The following is a 15,061-nucleotide window of genomic DNA, read 5'->3' as shown; positions in this document are numbered from 1 at the left end:
CTCATCGTTGCCATACAATTTTAATAGCGTAACAAAGACTATGAATAAGATAAGAAAATGGTGGAAGTAATGAGTTTTCAATAAATAACAAAATAACTATAACGACTTTTATTTAATACAAACTTAAAATTATTAGTCTTATTATTTTACATATATATCGTAGAACATATGTTTAGTGGTTCAGTTAAAAGAATAATGGAATATTAGGTTTCGAACCATTGCCCCCAATATTATGGTTAACCTAGCTTTGAGAGGTATGTATTGGACAGTTTCCGAAAGATTTGTTACATAAGATTTCTCTCAGCGCAAACAACAATAATAATGGTGATCATATAACTAATGTTACATACTAATATAGCATCTATTCAAACCAAGTAGAGAAATATATAAACCTACCGATAGCTCCGAGCTGATTTGATATTCCATTAGTGAAATGGCGACCTTATCGTTACACCTTAAGATGTATTTTACAACGCACGGACGAGTTATCTTGTCATGTTTTGGACACTAATAGTAATACGGCCCTATATTTAGAGTCCTTAAAACGCTACTGCATTACTGACTTATATAGTCTTAACATTCGAAGATTTATTATGTAATTAATTTAGTCGACTTCAAGTTTTCTAAAGTTTCCTGTTAGGCCTCGCATAGCGTCTCCGACAGCATCAGCGCCAGCGCAACTGTTCGCACCCGCGCGTAGAGCGGATATGGCGCCCTCTCGTGCCGCTTCGCTGTACATTTCTAGACGTACGGCCATTTTGTCGTTTAGAAGTAGAATGTCTCTCTTACTGGCTAGCTCTACTTTCCATAACTCTGAAACGATATTTTATATATTGTTTTGGTTAAGTGTATTAGGCTATTTTGTTTAGGGTGAATTTAGTTTGGGGTATTTGGTACTATTTGTAAAGTAGTTAACTAATAGTAGTATAGTAGTATTTAACAATTTTTTTTTTATAAACATTTGTAAGTATTAAACTATTCCTATTTATTTCGCATCTTAGATATGTTAAGGGTCAGAATCAGAGATGCGACTAAGTTCTAAGTATGACAACTCCAATTCGAACTCCATACTTACGGGAGGAGGACGGGAGTCATACTTAGCATTAAGTCTCGAATCTGATTCTTACCCTAAAGTCACATCCAGACTAATCTTTATAAATTATCTATTGACCAAAAATACTCACCAATCATTTCCTTCATCGGCATAGTACCACCGTACTCCGACGGTAGGAGACTCTTATCAATTTCAACATCCTTAACAGCAGTGTACAGTTTCACACGCTTTCGTATTTTCTCTGATATTAAAGCCATTCCAAAGTCAAGAGCAAACTTTATGGTCGGGTGTACATTGACGCCGTAAATTTCTTTGTGCCGCATCGGTATAGTTTTCTATAAAATTTAATATGTTAATTTGACCGCTCGATGGAAAGAACGTCATACTAATTTCTAGGTCTGGTGAATAATTTAGTCTACTTAAAAACTACACGAAGAGAAAAAATATTGGTGGCGCGATACAATACTAGAAAATTTATATATTTTCATTATTGTATTAAAAATTAATCATAGCTACATTTTAACAGTTCACAATTATCATAACATAACTAAAAAAGATCTTTAGCCATTTTTTAAAGGACGTAATTAATTTGAATGAAATATGATATCTAGTTACCTCTCCATTTTTTACTATCCGTACAGCCTCTTTCGGAGTGAAGAGAGTAAGATGTGGAAAACTGACTCCAGCTCCGTCAGCGTAGTGAACTACACCCCTGACCTGGCATTCCTCGTCTTCCATGAGGGTCTCATAACAAATTCCCATCACTCTACACATATCTTGATTTGTGTATTTATAGGGATCGAATACTCCTGAAACATAGAGAAATATTTTTTTTTAATTTCTGATATTTGATTTTAGGTTTGAATCTGCCAGTTTTGACGATGGTTCTCTTAACATTATGAGCAAGTTAATTATGGATATAGAATAAATATTAATAGCTACACAAGCTGGGTCGAATCTGTTAGGCTAAAACGCGTATGTAGTCAATTATTAGTAACATATGTGTCGCGTGTAATGCCCAGAAACGGTCAATGGTTTCATTCATTTTAAATATTGGTATATTGTGATAATTTGTCCTGTTTAGTTAATATAAAAAAGGAAACTATTGGTTATAAAGCCCAAAGTGAGATCGAGAGTGTCTCAGCTGAAAGTCGGCAACTGGCACAGGACTGGGAGCGGTGAAAGGTTCTCGTTTCGGAGGACAAATCATATAATAATATTATTTTGTAAGTACTGTTGATTTTATCAAGTAAACTATTATTACCTGGTCTATAAATTACGACACGTCGTCCAAGCTTATCTTTGAAGGGGCTGACAAAAATGTACCTGTAATGTAAACGTTTTAGTATAAAGTACAGTGGTCCATGCTTGGCCAGCTATCTATCAAGTAAACAAACTCATTAAGCTCTGATTGAGATTGTATTCTCAGTACATCAAAAGAATGCTGTACTAAACCAACTTTTATTAAAATCGTGTTTCGGGACCTTGGTACTACTTCACATTCGTATTTGTTTGTTTACACTGTCGTAAGTATTAAGTGTAGGATTAAATTAGGAAGTTAACGCGCGTTTACTTTAAAATTATAATAAAAGGTTATAAAATTTAAAGATATATTGAAACAAATCAAAAACTATTTCCATTATACTTAAAGTTACTGAACATTTAAATCTTACCCAAGGTCGATAAGTTCCATCATAACAGGTAGTTTGTAATCTAGTTGATTGAATGCGATACCCCACGACTGTCGCAATAGTATGTAACGCTCGATAGCCTCCTGAACCATGGGCACGCTAAACTTCTTTGTGCGCAGAAAACGTAGCAGGAAATTTGAATCTGGAACCAGATATGTTAATGTAGTGTCGATCCCACTGTTGGTTTCAAATTATAATTGATTGACGACTTATTTATACTATGTTACAGGAATTTTATAAAATTAATTGTACAATTTTCATAATGCCACCAACTGTGCTCTATTATTTAAAAGGAATGACAATGCAATACAATTTTTTTTAACCTGATTGAAGCTATGTATTACAGCTGTAAAGCACGCGAAACGTCGGAAAAATTTAAAATTATGTAAAATAATTATAAGTTTATAATAATACATAGCTTCAATTCGGTTAAAAAGTTTTCTTTCAATGTTTAAAAGCTATGATAACAAAAGACAATACTAAATACCATATTAAATTTTAATAAGGAAGTTATTACAGCTGTCCGTTTTACCAATAACAACCTAATAACCTATAAAAGTTATACAAGAGCTCTATTCTGTCTAACTTACGTACCCATTCTGATAGCCATAAATTTTGGATGTTGTTCCAACCAGTTTCTTAGGGCTTCAAGGGCTTGCGATCTGGCGTTTTCTGTTTCTCTCAGCTGCTCCTCAGCAATGGCTTGCGTTTCCGCAGGCAAAGGACATTGATATTCGTCCGCTGGCGTCAGATGTCGCTTTGTAAGTCGACGAGACATTGTGTTTCTTTGTCTGAAAGGTTACTAAAATCCTGGATTGTTTGTATTGGTAGACAACTTTTCTGCGACCAATATCAATATCAAACCAAGTTTATCCAATAAGAATTTATTACGTGCAAAACTAAAAAAATATAAATGTTTTAGGTGGTCTTAGATATACTCGTCAGGAATACTATTTATACTTCCAATGGCCGAGAGGCAATTACAATAATTAAGTATGTCTAATTATAACTTAGAATGAAATATGTATACTAATGTAGAAAATGATTTTGCTATTTAATAGAATGAATAGTAAATATATTTAAATAAATATTTTAACGTTGCGTTTAAATCGATGTTCTACCACTATTTGTTAGTGCTCATTAGTATGAATGAACAATATTAATAATATGTGCATGATTAAAAATTTTGATAAATTCGTCGTTTCACGACTCCACCTTAAAACAGCTCCAAATATTTTTCTACATATTTACATCACTCGTCAATGATGTACCATGCAATACATGCTCTGACCTCGTAGAAATTAATAAAAACATCGTGTGCAATGAATAAAAGAAGATACAAGTATTTGGCTATCTATAACCTAACCACTGGATCTGGATCCACTGGGATCTGAGACATATAATTACATCATCCATGTAATATTAAAATTATAAGGTTATAAACTTTTTTAAATGGGTCCAAAGCCCCTCCATAATATTACTTGCGGTACAGATACCGGCAAACTTCTTGAGCATTAAACAAGGGAGTGGGGGAAAGTTTGCGCCGATGCGCAACACAGCTCGGGACACATTCCTCAACTGATTTACCAATCACGCGATCGACACGTCACTATCCCGCCGCTGACTAATTTATCATAATTTTCTCCAGCCCGCCCAGGCATGCATGTAATTACCGTTTCGGCTATGAAAACCTCGTTCGGTAAGATATACTTTTTATAACATAATCGTAGCATTATAAAGAACGGGTTCGGAAAGAACAAATTAAAAATTTTACTGAACAAAATTCGCCGGGACATCTAAAAATATGATTAGATACTCCGATACGTTAACATATAATCGTAGAAATCCGTGGCACGTGGTCAATTAAGTGTTACAGGACCAATGATTTTTTTTTACACTTAAATTCATTCAGCAGCATACAGTTTGTGTGTACCTTTCGGTTTATTTAAGTACTAATGTATATAAAATAAATATAGATAAATAAGCCACTAATATTTTTTGTAAAACTAACTAAAATGAATAGCACTACAACCATTGGTCTTGGCCTGAGATTTTGGTATCTATATGTGTATTTTTTTTTGCTAGGCAAGAAGATGGCATTGGGTCAGGCATGTTAGTTTCGAGCCATACGAGCCAGCCATACGCACCATACGAGCGGGTGTTAAATGCGCATCTAGATTAAAAACTCAACTGGTTCACAGCTGTAGTTCGAACCTACGACCTCTGGGCTGAGGTCATGTTTGTCGTCAAAAACTAACCCGTTACTTTATTATTAATATAATACATTATTAGGGCCCTACGCTAACATATCGTCAATCTCTGTTATTATTCTAACAAATCAAAAACGATTCTAACGAATCAAAAGTTTTATATTAACAAAATATCACGATAAAATCTAATGCGGTCTAAAATTAGATAATTATATTCTATGAATAGATGCTTATTATGAAAGCTCATTCCATCACCACTCACACTACAATTTCATAAGTCACAACTTGCAAAATTATTTACTCACATTTTGTATGGAGTAAGAGTTCCCGCCTCGTGATCTTAAGCAAGTCATATTGTGCAATAAAATAATTTTTCGTAGTTACATAATTTGTTTTTGATTCTACTTTGAATTTAACTATTATTATATCGTATTTTATCCACTTGAAACATACTTAGCTCAAGGAAAGTGGGTCCGCTGGAGAGTCAAAGGAGGTTCCTGACTATAGCTCTCAGTTATGAAGCTTCAAACTAAGTTGATCTATATTCAAATAGATCTCTGTAATTTTTTACGCTAAATAAAGCATTCTCTATATGTTATTATACAAATCCGAGCGGAAGTTTGTAATACTATCTATATAATTTAAGTGAACTGTTAAACGTAATATTAAAACAAATATTGAAAAAGTTTAATAATTAAATATAAGACGTATTATAATAATATAAAAATAAAAATCAACCAATCTGGATAACAATTATCCCGCATAAATCGCCTTGCTCGTGTTCAAATTCCATCGCAAAGCATATTAAAGTTCTATTTATTTATGTACTCACTTGTATGAAGAATAACTTGCCGGAAAGTCGTCCGTTCACGAGCTGGTTATGAGTAACACTGACCGTTGGTGCAACGCACAACGCTGTTTTGCTTTTTAATGTTGTCTTAGTATAGCTTCGCGGTTACATAGTCATTACCTTTTGATTATCAGGCTATTTCAGCATCCACTCGTGGCTTAGAAAACTCACGTAAATTAAGGCAATTCTGTAATAGGTCTTTATCGTGGAGCAAGACTCTATAATAAATATGACCCTATTATCGTAACAGTATCCCACATTCATTACTACATTGACATACATTATATTTGACCTGATGCGCGTTTTTGTACTACGTCAATTTAATTAATTAGTATATTTTTGTCTGGATTATTTTTCTGACTTCTAAAAGACACTCGCACTTATATGCAGACAACTCAAAATCGATCAATGTATCACGAAGAAGGCTCAGAAATAGGAATTCAAACCTTAGGCGTGATCCCGTGACGAAATGAGTTTCTTATAAATGACTACATTTTTTATAGATTAATATACTTTTTTATATAATGTAGAAAGTGTCGCCACTATCATTAAGAATAATGCTGAGCACGCTATAAAGTTTAATAATAACATTACGAAGAATTATTTAAAAAATATATTGTACAGTGTACAGTACTTATTCCTATTATATTATATATTTAAATATGATGTGGTAGACGGATCAGATAAATTCTGCATTAGGAAATCTCGAGTATATAAATGTAATTTGAATTTGTGTCTCATCCGAATAAACCATCTATAAATCTTTCTTCGCTGACAAGAAAAGAAAAATATACTATAATTATAATAGCATATATAAAATTCAGCTGTTATACTATAACGAAAGTAGAATTATAATCAATTACAGTTTAGAGGTGTCTTACAGCTAGTAGCAACGTTAAAAAGTGTCCGGCAATGGATAACGTGATTTCTAAATTTATCCTGAAGAAAGTATAAAATAGTTGAGCTTTATACTATAAGTAATTTATAAGAATAGTTATTTCATATATCTTTTAAACAATTAAGTTGACCTAAATTACTCATAAGCCTTATTTCACGCTAGATCTTAATTTTTAATTATTAAAAATATATGTAGGAAATAATCGTAGTGCGTAACAGTTGATGTATTAAATCAACAAATTAAACTGCTGGAGCCAACAAATGGCTTACAATAAGGTCGAACAGATTTGTATACACGAATTTTAACAATGCTTTGCTAAAGCTATAACTACTATTAAAATAGTATTTCATTTCTATTTCATTATGCAATGAAATAGTTCATCATTATTTGAGTATTTTTTTTTGGCTAAAAGAGTATTTTTGGTTCGATGCGATGAAATTAAGAAGGTGCTTAGAAGATAGTGGGGTCGTAATGACCTACACTACTTCGTGCATACACTACTTCAAGCTGTTGAACAATTTGTGTATTGTAAAATGTATTCAAAGCAAAAATCTGAAATCCGACCTTAACTTCTGCATAAAAAGAACAGTCATAAACACATGCATAGTTTCATGTCTGTCATATGGATGCCAAATAGGCTATGGAGCGTTCTATTCTTCTGTCTTACAAATAACAGACATTCAAAAAAGTTGTGTCAAAACGATCCTAACATGGAATGGACCAGTTGGAAGAAAAAGAGAGCTAAGCCACTAGGCTAATACTGCTCAACTCACTGCCACTCGAATAAGCTCCAATAAATCCAAGAATCGTTACCGATTCATCGCAATATAGTACCGACAATCTATATATTTATATAAAAATAAAACCTGAGTTTCTTCTGAGAATTGGGTCTAGCTACTCCCAATTCCATTTTGATACATCTGTACTTGGTGTCATAGTGATGGCAATGAATACTCTTAAGTTTATTAATCTAAATATTATATAAATTACATATTTGTTAGTTACTAAGAAATATGTAATTTATTAATTATATTAATTTATAGTTACACCGAAAAGGAAGCTTTATCATTTTGGTCTTAAAAATCATATTGTTATATTTGTATATGACAACTGAAGTATTTGCATTGGTAGCTTAAAATACAACAACAACAAAATACCAGGCCATAGAATACATCAAATGGAGCCACTAGCCGTGTTTCTATCATGAACGTAAACTTTGTTTATTAGCAACGTCGTAGATCATTTTAATTTAAAACGTAATGAAAGTACCATTATCAGCTTAATACTAAAAATAATACTAATATACGAATTACTACTAAAACTGGTGCTAAATTCAGATTACGCGGCAGTGTGTCAAGCTATAGTCAAGGCCAAAAGACTAACGACACGCAGCCAACAAAGATTCAATTTAACCTAAAGTAGCTTCTTTATATAATTTGACTGTTCTCTTGACATACTCATTTGTATTTTGTCATTTGTCGGCGAAGAAATTAACTTATAATATTGACCCCATTCCTAATAATTTAATGAGCAGAAAGCTAAGAACTCCACAACAACTTCTTAAATAATAAAATAAATAAAATATATTTATTATGGAATATAAGATACAGGTATCACTTATGCCACGTCACTAAATTTGTATTGGTAGACATCCCCAATCATCGGCAAAGAAGACAGAGGGTGTAGGTAGTCTCTTTATTTGTATTAAATTACAAAACTGAACGGAAACCTCGCAGTGCAGTTTTCGGAAGCGGCACCAGTTAATAAGCATGACGTGAGAGCCCGCCATCGTTTTACTCAATCATTTCTGAGGGAATTAAGCGGCCCGTCACACAACGCCACCGCCCCAGTCACATTTGAGTATGACGGCTCCAGCTTTCCAGTTAATAAAACTAGTCCTAGTGCGCATGTGACGCATCTCCCTTCCTGCACGTACAAAATATTAACAAAGAATCACAAGACAGCAAGTGATGCCCAAATATCATGCCAATGCCCTTCGCCACAACACTTATTTTAAAACAAATATAAACATATAACAAATTGAAATAGCAACATACTTCAACCCCTCTAATTAAAAATGAATCAGATCCGTCAACATGATATTTAATAATGGTAAGTAACAAGAGAAGTTACATTGATTCAGTAATAAATCTGGTGTAACAGACATTTTGCAACGGAGAAAGGTTCTACGACCTAATAATGTGAAATTACTTAAACTGATTGTAATTTGCATGGAAATATGTCGAAAGTTAGTAAGAAAATCGAATAATTATAGAAAATGAGACGTGTTATGTTATATATAAAAAGATTGAAATGACTCTTGCGTAAAATATTCGAAAAGTTATTAGTCTAATTTGGATATAATTATGCACACTGCGTTGATGATCTGAAATTATAAGCATGTAGTACTTTAGATACTTGGAGTATCTGGCAATCAAATCTAGGACTAAGAACGCATATCTGGGCTAGAACGCATAGTCAACGTGCATCGATGAATAACTTTCAAGTGTTTTATTTTTATGTGCGTCTCCACACAAGAACAATTACAATATGACCAGAATGAGCAAAAATTTCTTGACTTGTTCATCTTGTACGACTACAATAGGCATAATATAAAAAAAAAACTGTTGACAGTGGTATTAACTTATTATCATAAATGTTGCAAGTTACCGCCAACGCAATATATCAAGTCAACGACACGGCAGAAAAGCACACTGGGCCAAGGTTGCATGAGAAAGGCCAACTTGTCATATTACTTTGTTCTTGATGTTTTCTCGTGTTCCCGCAACATGTCGGATGGCACATACTACCGAATACTTTAAAATATATAATAGTTTAATGATTGTCAGATGTTATATTAATATTCTTCTTATTCTCGACTTAAAGGTATATTTAATATTTCAGGATTTAGAATCGTTCGAGGAATCTTGTACATTAAACCTTAGTGGGTATAGACATATATTTAGAGTAAGGTTTAGGGACTTACTGCTTAGTCTGACTCCCATACTATTTGATTTTGACAAGAGAGTCACCCTTAATCTATTTATTACACATCCGTGTTTTTAATAAGCCCAAGCCTTAGTAATAATTAGAATTATGTACTTTAAATTAACAATTGGTCAAAAAATACAATGAAAGGTACATATCGATATATTATAAATGATTAATATAATTATTATTTATGTTAAAAAATCTATTATTTACGTATTAGGTTAGTTTTATAGAGATCGGATGTGTTAAAAACTTATTGTGAAATATTTTCTCCTAAAACCGGTGCGGCGTTGAGACCCCACCGGTTGACCTTCACCTACTACACCTTACGTCTGACGCTAAAAGTAAGTTTTTGGTTTTACTAGTTCAATTATACTTCTATATTTAAATTTTTTATCTGTTTACTATAAATAAATAAAAAATAAAAAAGTATCCTCCAGTATGCGAAATCTGAACAAAATACTGAGATTCAGATTTTGATGAAACTTAAACGGTCCCTTCATGTCAAGTCAAAATCAATTATTCATATAGGTAACACAATGTACACTTATGAACGTCATAATAGAAATGCATATTAAATGCTTCTAATTTTACATTTACTTCCAGTTCTCAAATCAAGAGCGTAGAAAAGAAGAGAAGAACTGGCAACAAGCTCTCCAGCACTCTTTTTAATGGCCAAGTTTTTCGTTTTACACAATGTTTGTAAGGAGCTGCAACCATTACACCATGTTCCACATGATTTCTTAAGTAATTAATAATAATAAAAGAAATTAAAAGCATAGATTTGCCCTCTATCAGCGGGAGGCACGGTGAAAAAGGAGCACGTACTTACATTTTCGTGAAGTTAGTGTTATATTTTAGATAATTTTTAGATACTGTATACAGCCGGGTCAAGCCGATAACCTTACTTTTTTAAAGTTGGTTAAAAAGGCGAGCGGTCATCGTACAGTGGATAACAAAGATTTTTAAAACTTACTACTTCTAACAATTGCAATTGTTTTAAAAATAAACTTACAACCGTACACCAATGGTGATCCTGTTTGTCATGACAGTGTTTCTATAATAGTGATTCTATTAAAGGAATCTGATAAAATCTATATAGCAGAGTATTAACTTAGATTAAATTTTTAGATGTTTACTATGTGAAGAGTTCTTAAATGTTACGTTGTGAGTTATTTACATAGAATATGACATAATTTCGTTGCTTTTAAATGTTTAAATTAGATTAGCATATCTACGACACGTTTTGCGTAATCATCGATACGACTTGTTGCAGCTTATTATGATGAGGCAAAATTCAAGGCAAGACGGGATGGTAGAAGAAGTCGTGGTTGAGGAACGTACGGGTGTGTACCGGATCCGCCGAGGAACGGTTTAGACTAGTACAACCTGAATTGCCGGATAAGGTATCCGGCAGTTAACAGCCAACAGACAACCAATAAAGTGGCAGGAGAAGAAGGGTTTGATATGGCTAATTGTGCGGTTTTTTTTAAAGAATTTCCATCTTATTATGTACCCTCTATTGCTGCATAATACGTTTTGTGTCAGTCAGGGGTAGTACAATGATAATGAAAGTATCGCTATAGATAAACCAGACTTAGCGGGAATTTATAAGTTTCGTTTATAAATGTTATCTTCAGACTATCGAATGTAAAAATGTAATACGTTTGGAACATGCAGGAGTCATACTTAGGCTATCTTGATTCTGAATTTGAGGGTTTATATATTTCTTTATACTTTGTTACCATAATATACATAATTATACAAACAAAAAGTAAGTAGGTTACATAAGGTATTAGCAACAGGCGGCCTTATCGCTAACAAGCGATTTTATCCAGGCAACCGTAATATGGGAGCCTAAAAAAAAGAAACACCTACAGAGGGTAAAGTACAAAAAGTGCATAATAATAACAAACAAAAAAACTCAAAATAACACGCAACTATAACTAATATTAAATAAAATAAAATCCAAAGAAATAATATAAATATATAAATATTTATACATATTATATGTATAAACAGACACGTAAAAGCTCTGGCAATGGTTAATTGACTCACAATTAATATATATATAAGTAGTAGCTAATTACGAGGCGAAGCAGAAGAAAAATGATCAAAAAGATGATATTTAAATAAATTTAGAGAATTTTGTATTGTTGAATTATATTAATATACAAGAAAATTTTTTTTTTTTTAGTTTGTTCCTTCACTTTACTTTTACCGTTAGTGTTTATTACATAGAATACGAATCGTTGAGAACTTGCCTTAACAAGACCAGCACTGCTATCCAATATATATATATATAAATAAAATTAAAATGTTAATTAAATTTTAATATAAATGAAAGTATTTTCTACATGAGCTTTTGTATGCTATGAATAAAAGTGTAAAGCACATCAAAATTATTATTATTATGTGGTCTCTGCTTCCAGGGTTTTTTTGCATTATCAGCATCTGAAACGAAGTATGATAATTAGCGCAAAGGAACAAATATCTTCTTATAGTGCCATCTCCTCTCGAAGGTTGGCGATCATCTCTTTTAATTTTGGATGCCATACCTCTGAACAATGACTTGGTGCGTTGATAAACAAATATTACATTGAATTAACTTCATGTGTACGAATTAGAGTTTATATTAAATTATCAAATTGGCAACGTCATATTAAAGAAAAATATAACATGAAAACATAGAATTTACTTTTAAGATGTTTGTAGCAAAAAATGTATCAGCTAAAGCCCGCCTCCAAAAGACAAACAATGCTTATTAGACGGTTATAAGTAGACCATGATTACGTAACACGTTGCCAAACGTTATTAAAAATGGCTACAGTAGCGAACAGTTTCTCAATTTGTGAATTGTAACATTATATAACGCTGGTAATAGACACCGAGTTATCAAAATTGTTAATCTATAATTGTTTAGTTAATTAGAGGAATCTGTAACTAAGTTAAAATACATTGTAAATATATGCCGCACAATCTTATTATTAGATAAACTAGAGTTATTTTTTAACTTTAACACTTATTTGCACTTAACCTAGTATGATATCATATGACACACAAGGAATACATGACTAGACATATATCTGTGCCTATTTAATTATTTTTAGGAAAGTAGTTTAACTCCATATATCTTTTATACTATGAGTATAACGGTCTCAGATAAAATTTAGAAATTTCTGCCATTGGGCCTGCTAAAATATTTTAACCACAATATCAATTTATAAAGTATTTAAAAATATATAGTAAATACTCTATATTTGAGTAGTCCTTATTTATTGTTTATATGTAAAGGTATGTATACTATGTAATCACTATAACTACTAAACAGATTTTAAACATTATTAATAATGGTATTGGTACACTGTCTCTAGAGTCACAGCACATATTCCAACAAGAATTATAAAAAACAGTTTGTTCTCCTTAATTGAAATAAAATCAATAAAAGGTTTACATTATTAGAATTACTCACAGGCGTATAAAGTCGGAGGATAACATCCTGCTGGCCTGGGAAAGTATGATGAGCATAAATGTAAAAGCTACGCAGAAGAACACGACTTCTGACAATTCAAATTTGGAGCAGAAAATATTCTTTATCGAACTGGAATCCATCTTGTCACCTGAACGAAATAAATTTACTTGTTGAGTATTTTCGCTTCTAGGAAAATATTACTTTATATTGCCAACTTTGGCAGGAATCGAAAGACTTATCAAGTATTTACAAGAAGAAGAAGCATTTTCTACAATATGATAGTCTCACTTTCTGTCTCTTAACACAAACAATCAACAAGAATTTTGTATGAACTTCCGCGTATTTGGAGCTAAACGTCGACCCGACCATACATCAGCCAATTAGTTCAACAAAATCGAAATGTTTGACGTGAGTAAAACACTCGACTGCGAATCTTACCCTGATCGTTCGAGCAAAACGGTATGTCAAGCGTATTTTAATTCGTCCTTTTTTTATTTTAATTTTCAATACAAACGTTTATGTTATCATTACATTAACCATTTGATTCTACGCACTGCTCGTGGTTAGGTCGACTGACCACCACCAACCACGAGCAGTAAAAGTAGTAAAAGCAGTAAAAGACGATCAAGCCATCCCATGACGGGTTTCAGAAGTAGATGATTTGAGTTTAAAATGTGGAGCTCGTTTAACGCGGTATTCACGCCCAAGAATTTAGAGTAGAATTAGAGAGACCAAATATATATTTTTATCTTCTTTCATTTTATATATATATATAATCACGTTACCAAGTTTGACCTAATGTCATTTTTTTATTATGTTAACATATTACGCCGGACTTAAACCCAAATTAAAGATTATTCTGCCATCTGTCAGAATGCGATGGCCATGTGCCAGATGAGAGAGTACTAAGGCATTAGTATATTATTTCGACTTGTAAAGGTTTAGCTTGCACGGGAAATGATTTCTAATTCAATTTAAAGGAACTACAATTCTTATTTACCAACTTAATGTCGTATCTGCGCCTTAGGGATGTTGTTATTTTGTGTTCGCTGCACTAGTATTTAAATTAATATTTAATTTATGTATGCCACATACTTGGGCTTTCTGTTTATTTTGAAACTATTTAAGTCCCATTTTAAAATTATTGCAAAGGTATAAATCCTGTACAGTCAATCTTTTAGTGGTTAATTTTGACACATAAGTCATTAAAAATTATTAAGAAAAATAGACACAAAAAGGTTCCATTAATATTTAAAATCAAGTGCTACAGTTAAGTATTTCTTGTTTAATCGTGTGTTTTATGAAGTCTTTTTTATTAAAAATATGAAACCTCATTAAATGCAATTATTCAGGACAAATAGCTTCTTCTAAAATTAGAGATATAAATGTAAATATTTTGTATTAAAATGTTTAATTACTTAAGTTCTTTGAATTAAAATTACGTTCTTATTTTCGGAACAAGTTAAAATGATACCATCTATTTTACTTAAAACACACACCGTAGACTAAAACGTTCCGAGTTGATGTAAACTATTTCTTTGTACTTTAATTGTAGGTCGATCCTTCTTTACTAGATGGCGTTTAAAAAAATATTGCTATATCTATTTAATAACTATTTCAACGTCATTATTAGATTAGATATATAATACATATACTGTTTAAAAGTATGATTCGTTAAATATTTAAACATTAATACAATTTAACCAACCTGTACCAATAATATAAGTAAGATAAGTCATCTGAGTCGGTATTTTGGTAGTTGCATATTGGTCCGGTAGGTGGCAGTTTTATAAATAGATTACAAATAGTAAGTTATTTAAAAAATATTTTATTCATATAGGCACGAATAATCAGACAATATCAGTATTTTATAATAAATAAATATAAAATTACAA

At 32.1% G+C, this 15,061-nt stretch overlaps 1 protein-coding gene and 1 long non-coding RNA gene across 3 annotated transcripts; both read right to left on the bottom strand.

The window, feature by feature from the left end:
- Window positions 1-64: 64 nt before the first annotated feature.
- On the bottom strand, window positions 65-5,844 carry LOC123718481 (alpha-tocopherol transfer protein-like). Of its 2 annotated transcripts, none has more exons than XM_045675025.1 (7): window positions 5,788-5,844; window positions 3,340-3,547; window positions 2,728-2,887; window positions 2,319-2,380; window positions 1,670-1,863; window positions 1,185-1,389; window positions 65-813 (listed from the first exon to the last, which is right to left on the bottom strand). In XM_045675025.1, the coding sequence occupies exons 2-7, from the start codon at window positions 3,521-3,523 to the stop codon at window positions 605-607; spliced, it is 1,014 nt and encodes a 337-aa protein (XP_045530981.1). In that variant the 5' UTR covers window positions 3,524-3,547; window positions 5,788-5,844; the 3' UTR covers window positions 65-604. The 2 variants fall into 2 exon arrangements, with proteins under 2 accessions (XP_045530981.1, XP_045530980.1); XM_045675024.1 differs by having other exon boundaries at window positions 3,340-3,536.
- A 6,162-nt stretch (window positions 5,845-12,006) lies between these two features.
- Window positions 12,007-14,379, bottom strand: LOC123718750. Its single transcript, XR_006755067.1, has 3 exons — window positions 14,167-14,379; window positions 13,167-13,314; window positions 12,007-12,148 (listed from the first exon to the last, which is right to left on the bottom strand). It is a non-coding gene; the product is annotated as an uncharacterized LOC123718750 (long non-coding RNA).
- Between the last annotated feature and the right edge of the window lie 682 nt (window positions 14,380-15,061).

Source organism: Pieris brassicae, chromosome Z, assembly GCF_905147105.1.
Source record: "Pieris brassicae chromosome Z, ilPieBrab1.1, whole genome shotgun sequence".
Classification (NCBI taxonomy): Eukaryota; Metazoa; Arthropoda; class Insecta; order Lepidoptera; family Pieridae; genus Pieris; species Pieris brassicae.
The sequence above is the reverse complement of the archived record's forward strand: the minus strand, read 5'-3'. Positions and strand labels throughout refer to the sequence as shown.